At 39.5% G+C, this 22,252-nt stretch overlaps 1 protein-coding gene across 1 annotated transcript in view; it reads left to right on the top strand.

The window, feature by feature from the left end:
- The window catches only part of WDR11 (WD repeat domain 11), a 50,364-nt gene extending 28,315 nt beyond the window's left edge, over window positions 1-22,049 (top strand). Inside the window, exons 13-29 of the mRNA XM_083741204.1 lie at window positions 204-279; window positions 1,191-1,299; window positions 1,565-1,689; window positions 2,468-2,615; window positions 6,141-6,247; window positions 7,141-7,255; window positions 8,207-8,378; window positions 10,350-10,458; window positions 11,458-11,520; window positions 12,830-12,895; window positions 14,449-14,626; window positions 15,250-15,345; window positions 15,559-15,724; window positions 16,540-16,637; window positions 17,606-17,751; window positions 19,427-19,506; window positions 19,922-22,049. Coding sequence (XP_083597330.1) covers window positions 204-279; window positions 1,191-1,299; window positions 1,565-1,689; window positions 2,468-2,615; window positions 6,141-6,247; window positions 7,141-7,255; window positions 8,207-8,378; window positions 10,350-10,458; window positions 11,458-11,520; window positions 12,830-12,895; window positions 14,449-14,626; window positions 15,250-15,345; window positions 15,559-15,724; window positions 16,540-16,637; window positions 17,606-17,751; window positions 19,427-19,506; window positions 19,922-20,070 — 2,003 coding nt within the window. The 3' untranslated portion in view covers window positions 20,071-22,049. The remainder of the gene's footprint in view (window positions 1-203; window positions 280-1,190; window positions 1,300-1,564; window positions 1,690-2,467; window positions 2,616-6,140; window positions 6,248-7,140; window positions 7,256-8,206; window positions 8,379-10,349; window positions 10,459-11,457; window positions 11,521-12,829; window positions 12,896-14,448; window positions 14,627-15,249; window positions 15,346-15,558; window positions 15,725-16,539; window positions 16,638-17,605; window positions 17,752-19,426; window positions 19,507-19,921) is intronic.
- The last annotated feature ends 203 nt before the right edge of the window (window positions 22,050-22,252 follow it).

The raw sequence follows: 22,252 nt of genomic DNA, 5'->3' as shown, positions 1-22,252 counted from the left end.
CTTCATGTTCAATATTCATATTACAAAATGCTAGCATAATATGTTTGCGTGGGCAGCAGAGACTCTACGTGCAGTTGAGTGCTGAGAAGAAAAAGCAAGATGATCAGTGTGATTAAATAAATAGCATTTGATATGTCAATTACAGTGGCTTTGCTTGTGGTTGCTACTTTACATCTTTTTTTCCTGTATCTCTTGCGTCTTAGGTAGAAGCATTGCATTTCGTGGCGAACGAGGCAGTGATGAACCAGCCATTGAAATGATAAAGGTGTCTCACTTGAAGTAAGCAGATTGGCCAGGAAAAGTTGTTGTTTTGAATTGTGCTAGAATAATTCAGTACCTGCAGTGCATTTCTTTCTGTAGGAGGAAGGCAGTTGAAGAAACGTTATTGAAATATTGAGCAAACAAATCCAAATATACTGATGAAGAACTTGGTTGTGTGCCACTCAAATACATTAGGCTTTTCTTCAGTGCTGTGCTTATGAACTAGGACAGGGAGTTACTGCTGTAATATTATACCAATCTTCCCACTTTTCCATTTCTCTCAGAAGCAGTTCAGACATTATTTCGAGTTGCTTCCTGCACTGGTAGCAAGCTAGTATCTCCTTTCAAGGGGGAAGATCTGAAACCAGGAAGATCAAGTATTTTCTAAAGACTGGAGTAAATTTGTAAACAGTTAAAGTCTTTGGCAGGGATGTAATGACACTTGTAATGTGGAATTATTTATGGTAATTATGGTTATATAATAGATGGGTAATGGTAGAAGATGCAGCAAATTTAAATATAAATATTGAACCCATGGAGGGAGGGAAGGAGATCTGAAGGTTCGAAAGAACCTTGTATTTTAATGTTTGAAATGGTTTTGTTTTATGTGTATAAAATTGTCAAAAACTCAATTAAAAAGTTATATATAGAGAAAAGTATCTCCTTTCAAGGTTGGAATTAAATATTACAGCCTATTCAATCACCCCTGTCTCTTCCTCTTCTTTCCATTAAACATATGCAATTTTTGGAAACGTTGACATCCTGAAAAATGTTTTGTTTTGTTTTTTAACCAAGGAGGGTGGGATCAACGCTTGTTGCAGCAACCATGCTTTGTGCAGCTCCCATTCAGTTCAATAGTACTTCTAGCTACTGGGAAATTCTCTTATGTATGTATAATGCTGTAAATAGCTTCTTTTTTAAAATTTCAGACAGTATTTGGCAGTAGTATTTAAAGACAAACCTCTGGAATTATGGGATATCAGGACTTGTACTCTTCTCAGAGAAATGTCAAAGAACTTCCCTACAATTACTGCTTTGGTAAGGAATGAATTCAGTCAGCTTCTCATCAGATAACTAATTCTTACATACCTTCTTGCTTTCAGAATGGTGTCTGTCCACTAGTCTTAGAAACCTTTCACCCTAGGAGGTTGGACTAGATGACTCTATAGGTTTCTCCCAACTCTACAACTCTGTGATTCTCCCAATGTAAACAGCCAGTGGAAATGCATGTAACACTGAATCTAATTTAGGGTTGGTAAATAATACCTTAAGATGTGAACAGTCATGACTTCTGTTCTTCCAGGAATGGTCGCCTTCTCACAACTTGAAGAGCTTAAGAAAAAAGCAGCTTGCAGCCCGTGAAGCTATGGCCCGGCAAACAGTGGTATCAGATACAGAACAGAGCAGTTTGGAGTCATCGGTGATCAGGTGTCAACACTATTCTCAATTAAAAATCACACCAGCTTCTCCTTTGAGTATTTGTTTTCTTGCCAATAATGCATTGCATTAGCACTGCATTTTGGATTTACAGACCTTTATCAATGTTGTAATTGAAATGGGCTGACCTTTAAGAATCTTTGTACAGTGAAAGTAACAGTAGGTGGCAAAGCATGTGTCAGAATCTGATGCCCTGCATTACTGTAGCATGTAAATTGAAGCCCTGTATGTGTGTGGGAGATTATATGAATAGATCAGCTTCACTTTAATTTGTTGCTTTTATCATGGGCCTCCAGACCATGCCCTGGAACTAGGGACCAGAAACCGAAGGCGGTTGTTTCTTGCCTCCTTTAAGCTAATTGTATTTGATTCTTTATGTTGCTTTCATTAATAGACTACTTAGGGTGGAATTCAACATTGCCCTAAGTTGATAATTCTGTCTGGCAAACAGAAGTGCGTGCGCAGATTGAACTATTTCCTCTCCCCCACATGCACTGTTTTGGGGGTTCACTTGACCTTCCAGAGCAATATCTGGGGATGGCATGCAAGCAAGGGGAGGGGGGCAAGGTCCTGTTGCACTACTAGGACTTTTTGTGCTGGCTTCTGTTTGTGCTGCTTATAATTGCAATGTTTGAATTAAGATACGGCTTTTTTTCTAATTACATAATACATATACGTACAGTATGTGTTCATTTAATAGTGTAAGTGTAATTTGAGTGAATCTGATCGTTTTGAAAATAAAAATCACCAGTTGGCTTCTCTTTCAAAGCTTATTGCAGGAAGCTGAGAGTAAATCGGAGCTGAGCCAGAACATTTCTGCTCGGGAACACTTCGTGTTTACAGATACTGATGGACAAGTTTATCATTTGACAGTAGAAGGGAATTCTGTCAAAGACAGTGCAAGAATTCCTCCTGATGTAAGTTCAGTGCTATATTTCTAACTTTTTATTCCTTTTATAGATTTTTACAAAACAGCTTCCAACAACATACAACAAAAAGTACCAATTCTTTTTTTCCCTTTCTTTTTTTAAATAGTGAATTTTATTAGTATTTTCCACACAACAAAAAACGAAAAATGAAAAATAACAATACACAAAAACATACATATAAAAACAAATCCAAATCTTACAAATCGATAGTATAAACACTAAAAAAGAAAACAAACATTGACTTCCACCAATCCCACAGCACCTCCTTTACCTCTCTTCCTGTTTTCCTTATCATCTCGATCCTAGCATCTAAATATATATCCCTCTTTCTTATCCTTTCACTTCACAAGGTTATTTCAGACTCAGCCAGACTTCTGTCCTTGAACCTTGTCTTTTAAGGTATTCATTTAGGCACTCCCATTCCTTTTTCACAACACTTTTTGGTTTTTGTCTTATTATATCTGTCAGTTTGGCTAACTCTAAGTATTCTGAAAGCTTACATAACCATGCTCCCCTAGTGGATAACTGATTCCCTTTCCAATACTTAGCCACCAGAATTCTTGCTGCAGACGTTGCGTATAAGAAAAAATTAGTTTTATCTCTTGGGACATCATCGTTTAATATTCATAAAAGGAATGCCTCTGGCCTTTTACTGTATGATATTCTTAGTATTTTCTTTATTTCTTCATGGATCATGCTCCAAAATTTCCCAATTTTAGAACTAAGGGTCATGCTTAGTATCACCGGAAAGAACACTGAAGAATGTAACAACTATTCTTGAGGCAAACATTGTTAGTTTGACCCAACGACTCCAGTAGCCGTGTAATGACTCTGGTATGCACAAGGAACTCCATGCCAGTAGGATTTGGAATCTATTACCTCTGGCAGCAGAACTAAGAATACAAAATCTTCTGCTATGCTGTCCCAGTGTCTCCAGTAGGATTACTTGTTAAAAACACTTCAGAATCTGCTTTCTTCCTTTGCCTTCAGATTAGTTGCGTTCCTAAACACACACTCTTTAAGTCATAGTTATGCATATGAAATGCTGACCTCCTGTGGCCACATAAACAACTTTTCATTGCTGAAATTTTCTAAATTATAGCCCTTGGCTACTTCCCTGAAGCTACTCACATTTGACAAATTCCATCAACCTTTACCCTCTCTACATGATTTGCAGCTTCACTGTCAGTTCTTAAATATTTTCAAACAGAGTATTTATTTTTCTGGTTCTTTGCTTTCAAATCCAAGTAACAAAAGGAGCTTCTAAATTAACCCCAGAGGCTAGTTTCCTGCCTTAGTGCCCATTTATTATTTGACCACTAAACAATTGTAAACCTGACATCAAGAACCCCATTTGTCTTCTAAAGTGCCTGGATTTTTCTAAGCAAGACATGAAGTCATCCTTGCAGTAGCACACCATGTGTAATTTTGCCTACAGGCATTTGTAGGCTAAATGATTGTTTGGCTTCCAAATGCCATCATGTCACAGTAAAACTGATCCCCCTCTTTCAGGGGAGATGAATCGTGCCACAAAAGAGGACATTCTTGGCCCAGCTCAACATTTCACTCTGAAAGTCTTCATTTGTTCTTTTTCATTGCTTTAAAGCTTTACAAATCTTTTAGAGATGCTTTTCTCATGTGGTGTTGCCCTCCTTTATATAGGTCAGCAATCAAGATATTTTAAAAATCCTTCTGTTCAAATTGTCAGGGTGTCTGTTTTCTTTTTCTTTTTTTTATAAAGATATTTATTAGGGTTTTTTATAAAAAATACAAAAATAATAAACAACATTCCTTTTGTCTTAACAAATTTTCAAACCTTTTTGGACTTCCTCACGTTTCCCGTTCACACTTACATTATCAATACATTTTTCCAAGCAAATTATCATGTAATTTATAATCACTCTTTTAAATGATAAATAACAATTCTTCAGCAATTTTTGTTTTCTAAAATCTTACTTATCTTCCAATTCAAATCCAGATTAGTGATGGCCAGTTTTTTATAATCAAGCACCCTTCTTAGCATTCCACCAAATTACAATATTTTTGTAAATAAATCTTAAATTTCCTCCAGTCTTCTTCAATCTTTTCTTCTCCCTGTCAGGGTGTCTGTTTTCAGATAATGTGACAGCTATCACAAAGAGTGACCTGCTGTTATAAATCCAGCCTCTGATGGCTTTAGAAATATGTCAGATTATGGACTGGGGAGATGAAGAAAAATAATGGCAAACCTCCTGTATTTTGTGGGGTTTTTTCTTTGGGGTTTAGTAGAAAATTATCTGTTACAAATAGAGATGTATAATATATAAATGTTAAAGCTACTTCAACAACCTTTTATGTGAATGTCATTGGTAAAGGGAGGGGCTTGTTCAAGTGATAAATAATCTATTTTACATTCTGTATGGATAATGGTTTGTGTCCGTGCAGAGGCATACATATAATTAGAGAGCATACATGTTCTGCTGTTATCAAATCACTTAACATCAGTGGATTCTTAAGTGCATTTACTTGATTGTGTGTAGATACATCTTCATTTTTGTATTATGTGCAGTATAGTGCTAAACAAATAAATAAATTGTGGTTCACGAGTAGTTTAAGGGTCAGAATCTGGCTCTCTGTTTTTCATCTCCGAGCTACATTATAAAATAGTTCATCTAAGCAAGTAGCTTTGTCAGGGAGGACCTTTTATTCAGTTATACGATTAAAAGAAAAGGTAACTGAGGTTGACTGCATATTCGACCTTGGCTTCTCTCTTCCCTAAAGCAAACCTATAGTTGCTACCCATTGATCCTTTTATTGACATTTGTGCTTTAGCATTTGAAAGATTTCATTTTCAAACCAAGGAGGAAAAGAACCACAACTCTACAGTGTAGCACACATATTCCCGAGCTTTCAAAATACAATATTAAAAAAATAAGATTCTGGCCTCAAAACTATATTAATGTTGTTTTTAGTGGCCTCTCTTGTATCAACAATGGAAGAATTTGACTTACTCTTTTTTGGTATGAGGTCAAAATACTCTGCATGAGTTGGCACAACATCACAAAGTCTAGAAATTAACCACATAGTTGATAATAAAAAAGCAAGTACAAGTTTGCATATTATGGCTTAGATCCTAAAGCAAATTTGTTTAAGAAAGTTCACAGAAGAAAAGTTTTCCATCCCTTACAGCATGCTACTCCCACAAGCTTCTTCAGACAGTTGTGCAACCCTTACGATCAATGTGAGTGGAGTTCAGGGCAGTTTGGAATGATTCCCACATCCCCCAGCATCCATGCTGGATTTCACAATGATCAGAAGAGCCTTCTCACCCTCCAAAGAGGCTTTGCAACAGGAAGCAGGAAGAGTCTGCAGAAGACACTTTCCTCCCATGAACTTTCTTAAGCTAACTTAATTTGGAATGCAAGCCCGGTTTAACTGTTTTACAAATGATTGATTGGTTTATACTGCCACTTATGCCTATTTTGTGTAGTTTCTGTTTCACAGCTTTAATCTCTGCTTTTTAAATCTTTGCAGGGAAGCATGGGCAGCATAACATGCATCGCGTGGAAAGGAGATATCTTGGTCCTGGGAGATGTTGATGGAAATTTGAACTTTTGGGACTTAAAAGCCAGAGTATCCAGGTAGTGATCTGTTAAACAACAACTACAAAACAAACCCCTCCAATGAAGCCTAATTCGCACATGACTCAAGTGATTGCCCCCCCAAAAGTCAGAGATTGAGGTGTGGAAAGTCATTTTCTGTGAATCAATAATCCCGTCGTGAGAAACTGCCCAGGAAAGCTCCTCTACACATATACCTCCAGAATCTTTGTGACATTTCTAGAAAATGCCCAAACCACATGGGTTATGTTTCACAAAAATGGCTAACCATGCACACACGTAGGAGTTCAGTGCTGTATTTACTTTTGCTGGCAACTACTCTACCAAGTAATAGAGAAAGTGGATCTAATTCATAGCATGTGTTTGAAATAATTCTAAAGTTTGCCACAAAACCAGGTCAGACCCAAGTTGTCTATGAGCACACTAGCCGTGCAGCTTTCTTTTTACAAAATACGGGTCCAGAAGGATTGCCACACAAATACTGGGATTGTGTACGTAATAAGCTGACATGATGCTGTTGCTATAGTGATGCTTCCTAAGGCGGTTTTGGGGTGGCACAACCAGTGTGGCAGCACAGGGTGCTGTGCTGCAGGGACCCCCGCAACAATACTGCAGAACAGAACGAGAGAGGTCGGGGGGGGTGTGCGTCAAATTTTAGCATCACACACAGTGCTGCTGAAATTTAAGAGCCCAAAGCCCACCACTGATGCTTCACTCGTTTGCTATGTATTTAATCAAAATAAGAATATCTGTAGAGGGGCGTAGTGGTGGTTTAGATGACAAGTTCTCCTTATGATTCCATTTAGATGGAATACTTCCAGTTAGATGGTCTCTGAAGTTTAGTTCTTCAGTCTGTCCTTAAAGTAAACTCAAGGGGAAAATGTACTATTTGTGCCCTACCTTTTCCTTTCCAGGGGCATCCCCACACACCGAGGCTGGGTGAGGAAGATACGCTTCGCCCCTGGAAAAGGAAACCAAAAGCTAATAGCAATGTACAATGATGGAGCTGAAGTTTGGGACACAAAGGAGGTCAGTACCAATTTCGCTTTACTTGTCTGAATTGGTTCTAAACTGCAAGCATAAAATGATGCTTACTTGTGTCACAAAGGAGATTTAATTTTTCTTGGCTCTTTCAAACTGCTACCAGCTGCTTAGTTGGTTTTGCCTAGATTTTTCAGCCATTAAAGTGTTGCTAAACTAATTGGGTGAAATCCAGCATCAGTCATACTCTAAGCAGAGCCACTGAAATCAATGGACTTGAGTAATTGTTTTATTGTGTTTATTATTTATCACAGATGCATTTGCTGCCCTGGGCTCCTTTGTGAAATAGTGTGGGATATATATTTACTTGAATAAATCAGTCCATCAATTTCAGTGTTTTTAATTTGTCTGATTTTCAGACCAAAGGCTCTTGGAAGTTAAATACATTCCACGTAGAAATACAACCAAGCATGACAACGACTGTTATTGAATGATGGCTTGTCCTTGTTTTTTCAATACTAGAGTTTTGCTTAACAGGCATTGTGCCCTGATCAGACACATCACTACCATCTTGACTAGATTTAATTGAATAGAGAAGCTTCAAATTCAACCACAAGGGTGGAAGGGAGAACCAAGTATTACAAATTACAGTTGAATGTATGTGTGGTGTTAAATTTAATTTTTTTAGATGTTTATAAAACAAAAGGAACCCAGTAATATTTGCAATAAGGACTGACAGTAGTAAAGTGGAAAATATTTAAAGCATTTATGAAATATTCACATTTTGTAGACTGTCACAGTAATGCTGCCACATATTAGCTGGTAGGCTTTTACATTTTAATTTTTGTTTTATATAATTGACTCTAAAGGACAGCCTTTCTCCCTTGCATGATTAAATTACTGAGACTCATGGAAACAAAACATAATTTCACTGTGTCTGTACATGGAAAGGGAGACCACTTTGTCTTCTAAAGCTAAAATGTGTTGCATTTTTTTCAGGTACAGATGGTGAACAGCTTAAGAACTGGAAGAAACGTCAATTTTAGAGTACTTGATGTTGACTGGTGTACCTCTGACAAAGTGATCTTGGCATCAGATGATGGCTGCATCAGAGTGCTAGAGATGACAATGAAATCAGCATGTTTTAGAATGGATGAGCAAGAATTAACAGGTATGGACAAAGGCCAAGCAAATGCAGCTGAATGCTTTATTAGATTGCATTCATTTGGCACATGAAGTGATCGACAGAGAAGTGTTCCCTGTTCAAATAGCCAGAGGATGAGATAGATGCATATATTTTTTTACCAGGATTATGGAGTCAGAAGAACTGAAATGTTCTTGACTTCAGGCAGGAAGCTACCACTAGCAGTTTTCCTGCCAGTGGTAGCGGCAAAGGCTCCAAAACTGAGTGTTCACAATAATATTAATGTTACAATATATCTGCCTTAAATGATTACTGTATTTCATAACAGCACTTCAGAATGAAATGAAGAATGTTACTTTGTTGACTATGTATTCTACCTTTTAAAATTATTATTAAAAAATAATTGGCCTATTCTGAGGTCCTTTCTCTGGTTTACTATCGAAAAGGCCAGAATCCCGCCAGCGTGTGCTTTGAAATCTATCTGATTTACTTGTTTAGACATTGCACTGTACAAGAGTTTAATCATTGTACTTTGGCAATTACTGTATTTTTCGTCCTATAGGGCGCACCGGCCCATAGGACGCACCTCGTTTTTTGGGGGGGGGGAATGAATAAAAAAAAATTATTCCCCCCCCCAGCCACGGCTGCCGCCCCAAGCCTTGCAGACACCCGCCCGAAGCACGGGGAGCCCTCCGGAGGGCTCTCCGTGCTTCGGGATGCAGGCTGCCGCCCCAAGCCTCACGCGCCCGGCGGGACCTCTCGCCGGGCTTGCAAGGCTTGCGGATAGCTTCCTGAAGCCTGGAGAGCGAGAGGGGTCGGTGCGCACCGATGCCTCTCACTCTCCAGGCTTCAGCGAAAGCCTGCATTCGCCCCATAGGACACACACACATTTCCCCTTCATTTTTGGAGGGGGAAAAGTGCGTCCTATGGGGCGAAAAATACGGTACTCAATATTTTTGTTTTTAGTATTGTGACAGGGCACTTTCCTAAAGATACTTATACACAAATGTGTATGCAAGTTCCATGTTTAAAATAAATTGCCATCTTCTATTCAGCAGATTCAAGAGGTATTTCAGTCCATATTTTTTGAAAAATTATACTTCTTGAGTATGTGTTTGAGTACATCATTAATTCTCTTTGCAGTGTAAAATAATGATGCTTCCTGCTCCTTGCTATTTTATTAGACTGCCAGTGTGATTTTTAATAATAATAATATCTATTACTATTCACGGTCTTGCATTTTGAGTCAGATTCAGATTTTCTGTTGTATATTTACTATCAGATATCCCCTGGAATCACAGACAATTCTGTGACATAGCTTGTGCTGTTTGTGCAGAATGCATCTTTTCCCCTCTGTGCTCCTGCCTTTTCATGAGCCACTTTATAATTCCTCTAGTGCTATCTAACTATAAGTATCCACTTGGGGTTTTTTTTTATCATCACTGCTCAGATCTTTATTTAAATTGTGGTGAATGCCCTAGAACCAGAGCAGCAGAACTATATGATTCCAAGAAAAAATTACACTTTGGAGCTCTTATGTACTACTGAGAAATAATCTGCCTCAAATCTGTGCTGGACTTTGTTAAGCCATGCCCCTAAACTATGCATTTACTTCTTTAACAAAAATTTGATGGAGGAGATCCAAACCAGTTACCTTTTCAGATCAGTTTTTGAAACCCAGACTGCAGTATGCCTGCAAGCCAAATATTTCCAGTGAAGCTAAGCACTGAAAACCACGAACAAAAGAGAAAACCAGTCTCCTAACCCTTGGTCATGATTCCCAGGGTATGCACTCAAAATCACACCCGTCCATATTACGGTCTGTGCAATGGCAACAATTCTGGGGACTGCAGTTCTTTCTGGAACATTGTAATGAAAACAAGCCTTCTCATACTCCATTGCAGATGCACTGTAAGCAAGCACAGATCCCAAGTTCTTTAATATCAGATTGACTAACAACAGATTTTCTTTCTTTTTTCTCCCTTTTTTTGTTTCTAGAACCTGTGTGGTGCCCATATCTACTTGTTCCAAGAGCTTCTTTAGCATTGAAAGCATTTTTGCTACACCAACCGTGGAACAATAAATACACTCTTGATATTTCACATATGTAAGTCTAATATATTATATATTATTATTATATTGAAACGCCTGCTTTTTATAAAATGGCAACATGCCCACTAACTGTTTAGGAGTATGTGGGTGGGTAATAAAACCCAACTACTTTCCATTTAAATACTTGATTTTTACCCATCTAGAAGTGATAGTTAAACATCATTTTAGTGTATCCATCCATGGGCAAAGTATATTCTCTCCTGTTCATGCATGAATAATCCACTGGTTCCTTGAATACATGCACATAGAGAGCTTCAATGTATTGAAGTACAAATAAATGCAATTTGGTTCAATTTGGACTAGCCCTAAGAAGTGCTAATTACTGCAGAGTTGGGATTTCTGAGCATCCATTTCTCCCTTTACATGAGTAGAGCGCTCCTAACATTGCATTAAAAGGGAAAACCATTCCATTCACTGGACTCTGTAAGAGTCCTTGATTGACAGATATGGATGTTTTCAGAGAAGGTGACTCACAGTCCTGACTTGAAATGGAGAAAAGTGCCCAGAGTGACTCTGGGACATCTTGTCAGCATCTAAACACTGATCCAGACCTGAGAGAAACCCACTTATTTCAACTGTGATTGCTCTTGGTTATTTTTGATTTGATTATTTAATTTCTATACCGCTTAATATATTAAAATATATCTAAGTAGTATGCAAAACACTGAAGAAACAACAGACAACTTAAACAAAATATTACAAAAATCCATGGTTCCATATAAACATGTTACATTAATACAAAGTGGTATATATAAATCAATATCAATTCATTTTCCTTCTGACATACCCTCCCTCTGCGTTCTCACCCACAAACAAACCTGGCTCATACAGAAAGGTTTCACGAGAGGAGTTCCTAGAAACAGCAGACATCACTCTAGACTTGCTTTTTTCTTCCTTTGACTCTTCTGAATTCTGAACACAGCCATGCTCTTCATCAGATTGGGATGTTTCATCTGTGGATATTTTTCTATTAAATCAAATGTTTGCTTTGCAGAAATTATCCAGAGAATGAAAATGTTAAAAATCTGCTACAGGAACAGTTGCACTCACTGTCAAAGTAAGCATATTTCAGTTTGTGTTATGCTACTAAAATGCATTAACATTGTTTTCTTTTGAGTTCTCCTCTGTTTCTCTCCTATATGCATCTTGACAGATATTAATGTGGCAGTAATCTTTAAGTTCATATTTCTTATCAGATCTAGTCACACTGTTAACTTCAAACCTATATAGACTGAAATCCTATACATGCTAGCCTCAGAATAACTACCATTCAATTTAATTGAGTGTCTTCTGAATGGTGTATAAGACTGCATTGCAGACAAGGAAACTTTTAGAACAGTTTTATATTTTTACTTTTTGTGTTAGTACCGCTACTGACAGTCATATTGATCTGGAAGCCAAATTAGTGTAAGGATTGACAAAATAGTTTACTGTGATGCAGAATCCATGCTGGCGCATACTACATGTACTTAAATACAGTTTTAATCCATGACTCAGCTTTATCACGTCCAAAATTTGCCATACGTTTCAAGCTTACTTTTCCTTTAAAAATCCACAGCATCCCCTTAATAATAAATGTTTCCACAAAATACTGGAGGGGCTATGGGAACATATTTTCATATATGCCAAGAATATAGTACCATTAATGGGTTCTGGAGGCAAACCATTGATGAAATTATGCCCTAGAATTTTGTACTTGTAGCTAAATCAGCAGTGTAATGTCTTTTTAGACATCCATCCTTTTGTCTTGCTAGCAGCAGTACTAGAAATCGCATACCAGCAGGAGAATCTCATTGGGATTCTAGTGCAGTAAAACACTGATATTGACAAGCATACAAAACAGCTCCATGCTTCTAATTAAATGGCTATGAATCACCAATTAAAGAGTACAAATTATCTGATTTGTAAATGAGTCATTGGTTGAATGGTTTTGTAAAAGATGGATGTCATTCTGTATAAATAACTTAAAACCTGTAATAGTGATATACTGACTACACAGGAACACAGGAAACTGCCTTATACAGAGTCAGACTATACAGAGTCAGACCATCGGTCCCTCTAGTTCCATATTGTCTACACTGACTGGCAGCAGCTCTCCAGGATTTCAAACAGGAGTTTTTTCCAATCCTACCTAGAGATGCCAGGGATTGAACCTGGGACTTTTTGCATACAAAGCTCCCTGTCAAGTTTCAGTGGTTATAATTTGTATGTTCACCTTTTTCCTTTTTATAAAAATGTGTGGGAAATGGTTTTCTTTTAAGTAAAAACAACCACCACCTGCAGTATCTAGGTTGATGCACATAATGTGTCTGAATGTGTTTCATAGCAAGATATGAAACTATAAACTATAAATTATCTTTTCTTAGTGACATCAGGAAACTTTTGCTTGATCCAGAGTTCACCCTCTTGCAACGATGTCTATTGGTTTCAAGGTAACAGAGAACTTAAGTCAAAAGAACAATCCCTGTTTTGCAAGTAATTTGTCTGTAATCCTTAGCCTGGTGATCGGTATTTTTGTTTAAAACCAATAGGGCTATTAGAGCAAGCTTTCTGTAACAGAATCAGCATCCCTTTATAAATGATAGGTGCAAAGGGGTGTGTTTCTAATAAAAAATTCATTTGAAGTTCTGTATTTGATGGTGTTATCTATAACGTTATGTACAGTGAAAGCCTTTCAGTCTTTAACTACCTGTCAAATCACCTTTAATCCTTTTTGTGCGACTGCATATATTTACTTGTGCAAGATACATCATCTGGAAAGCATACATCAAGGTTTGGGACTTGCCATGTCAGAATGCTGGTATGAGATTGTGTGGCTGAACATTCTTGCCTGTAGAAAACCAGGATGTTAATTTAATTTTCTGTACATGTGAGGAAATAGTCGAAAGGACCATCTGTAGTAGCCAAAGGAGGCTTGCCCATTCAAGCTAATAGGGCACTGCTCCACCTGCCCACCTTCCTATTTACAACCAGCCCAGGGAGAATCACTGCATGGTGTTGTCCTTCTGGAGCTCAGCAGGGAGGAAGTTGGAGGCAAGTAGAATTAGTTGGCTCCACCTGTCATTGGTTCTGGCTCTACTTACTGATGGACTCACTGTCTTCTGCCCTACTAGCTCCAGCGAGCACCAGCCACCACTGGTAGCATCATAATCCCAAGTGGGCTATATTGCTGCTCTTTGTCATTACATAGCAATTAGCATAAGAAGAGCACTGCTAGATCAGACCAAAGTTATATCCAATCCATCATCCTGTTCTCACAGTGGCCAATTAGATGCCTATGGGAAGTCCACAAGCAGGACAGGAGCACAAAAGTACCCTCCCCACTTCAGATCCCTAGCAGTTGGTATTTAGAGGCATAATCCCTTCGATACTGGCTACAGCCATCCTGATTAGTAGACACTTGATAGTCATATTCTCCCTGAATTTGCCTAATCTCCTTTTAAAGCTGTCCAAGTTAGTGGTCATTGCTTCTATGATATGCAGTAAATTTTACAGCTTGGATATGCACTGTGTGATGAAGTGCAACCTTTTGTCTGTCCTGAATCTTCCAACATTCAGTTTCATTGTATGAGCCTTGGATAGGAAGGAAAACCTCTGTTTGCTTCTCTATACCATGGTTTATTTTGTACACTTTTTACATGTTGTCGTTCTCAACTAAAAATCCCCACTGTTGTGACCTTTCCTCATGGGGAAGATTGTACAGTGCAGAACCATGTGGTGTAGTGGTTAAAGTATTGGACTAGTATCTGGGAGACCAGGTTTCAAATCCCCATTCAAGCCATGAAGCTCACCTTGGAGCAGTCATCACTATCAGCCTAACCTACTTCCCAAGGTTGTGAGGATAAAATGGGGAGAAGTATGTACACCGCCTTGAGTTCCTTGGAGGAAAATGGGTTATATATGTGATAAATAAATTGCCAACTTTCTGCATTACTTCTTTGTGTTGCTGATGGTGAATATAATGGCAGTCATTTTATTTTGCCAGGCTGTATGGAGATGAATCTGAACTGCATTTCTGGACTGCTGCTGCCCATTATTTGCATACTTTTCCCCGGGGGAAACCATTAACTGTAAAAGCAGAAGACACACTGATTCCTCAAGGAAAAGGGATCAGTCCACTAGATATATGTTATGATATACTGTGCGAAAATTCCTATTTCCAGGTATGGCAATATTTTAAAACTAAGTCAAATCTCTTTGACATAAAGGCTTTTCTCATATTCAGAGCTTTTATATTTAAGAGCATGTCTAATTGTTTTTGTTATTCATGCACCAAAATATTTAATTATGTGTTTTTTAAAAAAGCAATTATACTGCTTGGTTATAATAAAATCTCTAAGTGGTTTACAAGGAATGTAAATAGATGTACAGCACGGTTCAATGTTTGTTGAATTTAGAGAACATTGGTCACTGATCACAGTAGAAATAGTATTTATTTTTTATTTTGCATTTATAGCTACATTGCCCCATAGCCTGTGGCCTTATTTATTCCAATTTTGCTCTAAAGACTAGGTGAATTACTATCAAGAGGTTCAGTGGTCTTGGTTGTGAATTTGAGGAGCTTTCAGAAACAGAGGCGTTAACTCAAATATTCCTGTCTCCTATTGTACAAATGGGCTAAATTTCCAATAACTTAACCTCAGTGTCAGGCAAACCCACAGCCTATTGTCAATCATAGACCCAAAGTGATGCAACCTAAATACCTGGATTCATTAGTGGTGTTGTCTCATATGTCTTGTTTTCTGAAAAATCATTCTCAGTTTCTTAATCACTTGATTATTTGCAGAAATTCCAGCTTGAAAGGGTCAATCTCCAAGAAGTTAAGAGATCAAATTACGACCACACCAAAAAGTGCACTGACCAGCTGCTGCTTTTGGGCCAGGTTTGTGGCACCTAGTTTAACCTTTCTACAGTTGTTCAGTTTATTAGCAGGCTATAAATAAATGAATGAAACATTGACATTAGGCATCGTTACAATGTAATTTTTGTTTTCTTTTTTAAAAAAAGTTCTCAAACTTGTGTGGTGGGTTAGAGATTTATGAGTGTAAAGGAACCATTGAAAGCTGCATAATGTTTTGTTTTTCCTCCTTCCTAGACTGACAGAGCTGTGCAGTTGCTTCTGGAGACAAGTTCCGAGAATCCCTATTACTACTGTGATTCCTTAAAGGCATGTCTGGTCACAACAGTCACTTCCTCAGGTCCTTCCCAAAGTACTATTAAATTAGTAGCGACCAACATGATTGCAAATGGAAAGCTGGCAGGTGAACTGTTCGTTCTGTTTCTTGAACCCCAAATAATTACTGAACTGACTTAGGGGTCATGGGGGGAGAGGAGAGGGAGGGCAAGTTCCTTTGTGCAGCCAAAAGCAGCACATAGTTGGATACCGCTCCCAGTTTTGAGTGCCGCTAGACACTTGCAAAATTGCCTGCACCATATTTAGCTAGGATAAAGTTGAGCTGATTTTATGCTGTGCAGGGACTGCCTTCATAGATAAAAACAGACGTATCTATACTTTTTTGTGCTAATGAAGCATTAAAAGAAGGGGGATAATAGAGTTAGGAAATCAGCCCTGAGTGCTTACTGGAAGGACAGATCCTGAAGCTGAGGCTCCAATACTTTGGCCACCTCATGAGAAGAGAAGACTCCCTGGAAAAGACCTTGATGTTGGGAAAGATTGAGGGCACAAGGAGAAGGGGACGACAGGGGACGAGGTGGTTGGACAGTGTTCTCGAAACTACCAACATGAGTTTGACCAAACTATGGGAGGCAGTGGAAGACAGGAGTGCCTGGCGTGCTCTGGTCCATGGGGTCACAAAGAGTCAGACATGACTAAACAACAACACTAGAATTAGGTGCAAACACGGCACTGCAACTGAATGGTTTGTTTGAGCTCTTGGAAAGTTTGGGCTCTTTTAAGTGTCTTTCTACAGGGTAGAAGTAAATGTTTGTAAGTAATGGAATTTGGGTCAGAGGAAAATTGGGCTGCTTGCACTCTCCAGGTAGAAATACTCACAATCTCTTTGATATTCTCCATGTTTTTAAATTGTGTTTTGTTAAGCTCAGACTTCTTTTTCAGAGGGGGTCCAGTTACTGTGTTTAATAGATAAAGCTGCTGATGCCTGTCGTTACCTGCAGACCTACGGTGAATGGAATCGAGCAGCATGGCTTGCAAAAGTAGGCCGTTTTTCTCAGTCTATCCTGTATGAGTTGCTCCTTGCTAATAAATGTTTAAAGCTGGCACACTCTTAGTTCACTCACAGGAGGGAGAGGGATTTTCAGCTTCAGTGTTTTTAACTCTTGGAGGAGGTAAATTTCACGCATGCACATTTTGATGACAGCCTGTTCAGGAAACATCACACTTAAGATTGTTCAGGTTTAACGATACACATCAAAGAGAGTATTGCAGACTTCTGAATAGAAGCAACCAACATTGGGATGGCAGGGGAAGGCTGTTAGCCAATTCCAAGGGAGAAGAGTTGTTTAACCTGAATCATTGCCTTTGGAATTGAGCTGTCTATGACAGCTGACGAGTTGTTTTCCCTCATAATACTGCCAGGTAAGTCTTGCCCATGTCTCCTGATTGGAAACTCATAGATCTCCAGAATTTATTTTTATTTTTTTAAAAATGCGGTTCAGGCCCAGCTTTTACTTCCAGGTTCTTACTTTTGCCTCCCCAGCTGGTCTTCCTTCACAGTCTCCTTCTGACCTTATGTTACTCTTTGCCTCCAGTTCCTATGGTCTCTCAAGCTCCCTTGTGTTCTTTATTGTGGTCAGACATTTCCCTGACCTTGCCTTTTGTGATGATGTTATTGTTGCTTTCTGCTAGTCCACTACCTATGCTTAACTGGAACCCTCTTGCTTTTGGGGAAATACGTTTCCACTCAAGGCTCTTGGACCTGACCTTGGAATTTGTGGTGGGGACACTGGTGCTTTCTGCAGGATGTTCACCAAAACAGTTGTGTGAATACAAATCTATAAGAATGCACCCCACCCCCAAATGTTGTTTACCAAAAACCTTTTTAAAAGCTTCCACCCAAAGGAGAGGCAATATAACTGGTATGCAGTATTATGTATATTTTTGCACCTTATTGTGCTGTTTCTTGGCTTCTAAGATTGCTTCAAATATTTCTAATCTGTCGCAGGTTCGTCTGAATCCAGAGGAGTGTGCTGATGTGTTCAAGCGTTGGGTTGATCACCTTTGTTCTCCACAAATCAATCAGAAATCCAAGGCCATCCTTGTCCTCCTTTCCCTGGGTTGCTTCGTGAGAGTTGCAGAGATGTTGCACAGGTCAAATGAGGCGTTTTTTCTTTGCTTTGTTTATTTGAAAATTTACTAGGCATTCCTCAATAGATGTATATACTCAGCGGCATACGTAAAAATACTGTTGTTACAATTTTTGAGGTCAACAACAGGACCATATATACAAACAGAGGAAAACCAAAAGTAGAAAAGACACACATTCAATTGAGAATTAAAACAGCAATTATACCTAAAAGTCATATCTGAATAAGTTCAAATGCATGTGCTTTCTCTGAGAGAGAGCATCTTAATTTTTCAGTAAGTACCGTATTTTTCGCTCTATAGGACGCATCCGACCATAGGACGCACCTTGTTTTAGAGGGGGAGAACAAGAAAAAAAAATCTCCCCCTCTCTGCGCAGCACACCTTCAGCGAAGCGGCAGGAGAAACGGAGCCCCTTGCATTTCTCCTCCCGCTTCTCTGAAGGGGTGCTGCGCAGCTCTCCCACATTGCCTTCGCCTGCAGTGAAGGCAGCCCAAAGCCTCCAGAGCGCAGCGGGAGTTCCTGCTGCGCTCCGGAGGCTTTGGGTTCCTTTCGCTGAAGCCAGGAGAGCAGGACTCTCCTGGCTTCGGTGAAAGGAGCAGCCTTCCCGCTGCTCCCCAAGCTTGTGGGGCTGGCGGTGGGGTAAGCCCGGGTTCTTACCCCCCCCCCAGCCCCAGGGACCACACATTCGCTCCATAAGACACACAGACATTTCCCCTTAGATTTTAAGAGGAAAAAAGTGTGTCTTATGGAGCAAAAAATACGGTAATCTGATTGGGCTCCAATCCTGTACCCAGTTACCTGGGTGTGAGCTTCATTAAACTTCAGTAGACATTTATTGTATTGTGCTGCTGTTTGTGTTTTAGTCCATTACAGCAAACACATTAAGTGCCCTTTTGTAGCCAGATACATTGTGGTATAAGCATTCATGGATTAGCTCACTTGAAGTGTCATTTTCAGTTGGTAGGTAATACAGTGGTGCCTCAGGTTAAGTACTTAATTCGTTCCGGAGGTCCGTTCTTAACCTTAAACTGTTCTTAACCTGAAGCACCACTTTAGCTAATGGGGCCTCCTGCTGCCGCCACACCGCTGGAGCATGATTTCTGTTCTCATCCTGAAGCAAAGTTCTTAACCCAAGGTACTATTTCTGGGTTAGCGGAGTCTGTAACCTGAAGCGTATGTAACCCAAGGTACCACTGTATAGAAGTGTGTGAGCACAGTTGCACACAAACATAACATGTAAGAGAACAATATAAACGCTGGGCAGAGGTCTATGGAATACAAGCATTTTCATGGACTAGAGTCCACTCCATCAAATGCTATGGGGAATCTTCATCTGGCAGATAGATACATGCACGCAAGAGACATAATTTCACGCAGTGGGCCTTAAAAGCTGCAAAATGAGTAAACTACTATTTGTATCTCCTTGTTAATGTGTTTGAACTGTTACATTTCTTTAGTCAGTAGAGGCTAGAAAATAGTACTTTTAGTGGCGCAAATGCATGTGCTATATAAATTCTTGCTCAGAATTGGGGAGCTGAGCCTGGGACCCTTTCCAGGTTTTGCATTAGAGGCATTCCTGAGTACAGTCGCAAGCCTCTCAACATGCTCTCATAGTGACAGAGAATGTTGTAAGCTGCCTTGCCCTTAAGAATAAAAATCATCTATTCTCTTTTAACAGCATGAGGTATTTTGACAGGGCAGCCTTGTTTGTTGAAGCTTGTCTCAACTATGGCACAATTGAAGTCAACGAAGATGCAAATATCCTTTTTATCCAGTGACTGAATACAAGACGTCTCTTAAATAGGATTGCTTTGGGGGTTCTGTACTGTGTAATGTGTGTTTCAACTGAATTACTCATTTTGAGAGAAGAAAAAAATATTCATTGTTGAGGGAAGGGATAGCATTTTCCCCAAAATGAAATGGAGGATCCAGGTGATTATAAGCAGAGAGTTCAGTGAAAAATAGCACAAGTAGTATTGGGCATTTTCATGTTCAAGAGCCAAGTATTCCTCTCAGATAGTGCTAGCTTATTTAATTTAATTTAAATTAATTTGCATCACTTTCTAGAGTCATTATGATGACTCTGTTTTGTGGGGGATGGGAGAGAAGAGGTCTGGTAGCTGGTTGTCTGTTTACTCGCTTCACTCTGTGCATTCCTTAACCCACACTTTACAAAAACTCATCCATGCGATATTTGCAGACTATGCCAGAAGCCTGAAGACTCTGGGGTTTAAACAGGCTGCTACTTTATTTGCCTCAAAAGCGGGACCAGCTGGTAAAGATCTATTGAATGATCTTGAACAACTGAAAGAAGAAGAATGACAGCTCTTAAGCGAACCACTAAAAACAGAGATTTCCCACCAGATGTAATCATCAGTGAAGTAACTCTTTTAAAAGACAATGAAGGGGGCTTCTTTATGGTGAAAAATACAGTTTGGTCACAGTAGAAATTGGAAATGCTGAATGTCATGTGTGGGCAGAATTTTCTCCTAATTTGTAGAGATAATGAGTTAAGGAAAATGTCTGCATTTCTCTTAAACCAAAATTTAAGTGCTCATAAGAGCTTTTAGCTACTTAAGGTAAAGAAATGATTCATCTTCTGGTGTCTTTGAATGAAAAGTACAGAGCCAGGGGCAGTCTAGCATTTTGTAACCCCCAAGCACCCATGTCACATGATCTGACATTTCCAGCAGAATCTCTTGCAATGATGCAGATGATATTGGGACTCAGTCCTGCACTCTAGCATCCTATGTGGCTTTGTGAAAGTGAACATGCATTTCAGTTTGTACACTGCTTCACTCGTTCTGCTAAATATATCACTGCTCCAAGCAACATCTAAGCAGCTTGCTCACTTGATACTGGAGATGACCTGGTATTTTATCTCAAAGTGAGCTTCTTCAAAAAGGGGGAGACTCTTTCACCCAAAAGCATGGGAGCTATGCAGTTCCCAGAGCTTGACTGACCAGTCTTCCTTACCAGCTGAGGAAAAGCTTGGACAGGATTCCCTTTTAAAGCATGATCTCTGTGTATGTCTTCCTTCACCCCCTCCCCAAGCCCACGTGGCTAGTAAGCCCTGCTGTGGACTTGCTTGCAGCCACTTGGATGAGAAAATGTGTCATGGGATCCTGCCTGAGCTTTAGCACCTTGTTGGGATGCTTCCCAAGCATTGTCAGACAAGCTCAGGAATTTCCCATGTTCTTGCTGTGAAGGAGTTTGGAGGCCTTTAGAGCCAGCATTTGATACGCTTCCTGCTTGTGTCAAGGAGCCAGGCAAGAGACATAGATGGAATTTCAAGTGGACTTGAATAAAAAACATATGAGCTCTGCTGGATCAGACCAAAGACCTACCATCTAGCCCAGCATCCCGTTTTCCACAGTGGTCAACCAGATGCCTATGGGAAGCCCACAAACAGGGCATGAGTGCAAAAATCCATTTAATGCTGGACGTTTATGCAGAAGTCCCCTCATGCTGCCTCCGATTCTGGAGGTTGTATATGGTTATCGTGACTACTGGTCATGATAGCTTTAACCTCCTTTCGTCCGATCCCCCTTTAAAGCTGCTCATTTTGCAAACAAAACTAAAAATGAGAGGATGCTCTCCTGTACATTTTGCTGAGCTCTCTTGGCTATTTTAAATGCACCTATAACCCTAACCTATTTTAAATGAAACCAAGGTTAAACTTCTGCCAGTTGCGTAATATTGTTTTCTGTTTGGAACTGGGACGGGGGCCCTTTTTCAGAGCCACGTTTCCCTGTGGGGGCAGCCTTGTGGGGCCTGCGTGCCAGTGGTTGGTGGGGGCCCAGGCCATAGGTGGTGGAGCAACAGATGAAACTCTCACCTTCTGTAGTGCAGTCTACATTGCAGCTGTGTGAAAGCCCCACTCCAACTCTTCTGTTCTTGATCCTACATTTAGGCAAGCAAGAAACATTATCAAGCTTCAAGGGCTCATTTTTCGTAGTTTTGTGTGTGTTTTTTACAGTCAAACTGTATAAATTTTATGAAATAAATTCCCACCAGACAAACCACTCAAGGTAGCAGGCCAGTGGGGGTCTTGGCCTAAGGAAAGCTCTAAGGGCCAGAGAGGCTTAGAGGGACACATTCAACCTACAGCTTGTAGGTTCTCTCTCCCTGGTTTAGGAAGAAAAGCACAGTTCTATTATTCTAATTCTTTATTTCTCCTTTTGTATTTTGGGCATTATGTGTGTGTTTAATTGCTCAAATACATTCTAATCAGGGCCTGGTCTCTTTGTGTCGAAGCTGCCATCCCATTCTGTATACATTAAAGCTTTATTAATGAAAAATAATGTATATTTTAAATATTTTATGCAGCGTTTCTCCTCCAGAAAATCTGCATGGGTTTTCATCATCACTGTGGCATAATATGTATGGCTTCCTGAATTGCTTTGGTTCCACGGAGGTATCTATGGGTTCTGTTTTTTTAAGTATGCTTCTTCAATGGAAGGGAACACACAAAAGTTTCCTTCTTTTTGGCTGATGATCTAAT

The sequence above is a fragment of the Podarcis gaigeae genome, assembly GCF_964106915.1.
Source record: "Podarcis gaigeae genome assembly, chromosome: 5".
NCBI lineage: Eukaryota > Metazoa > Chordata > Lepidosauria > Squamata > Lacertidae > Podarcis > Podarcis gaigeae.
Note: the sequence above shows the minus strand (reverse complement) of the source record. Positions and strands in the feature narration are given on the sequence as shown.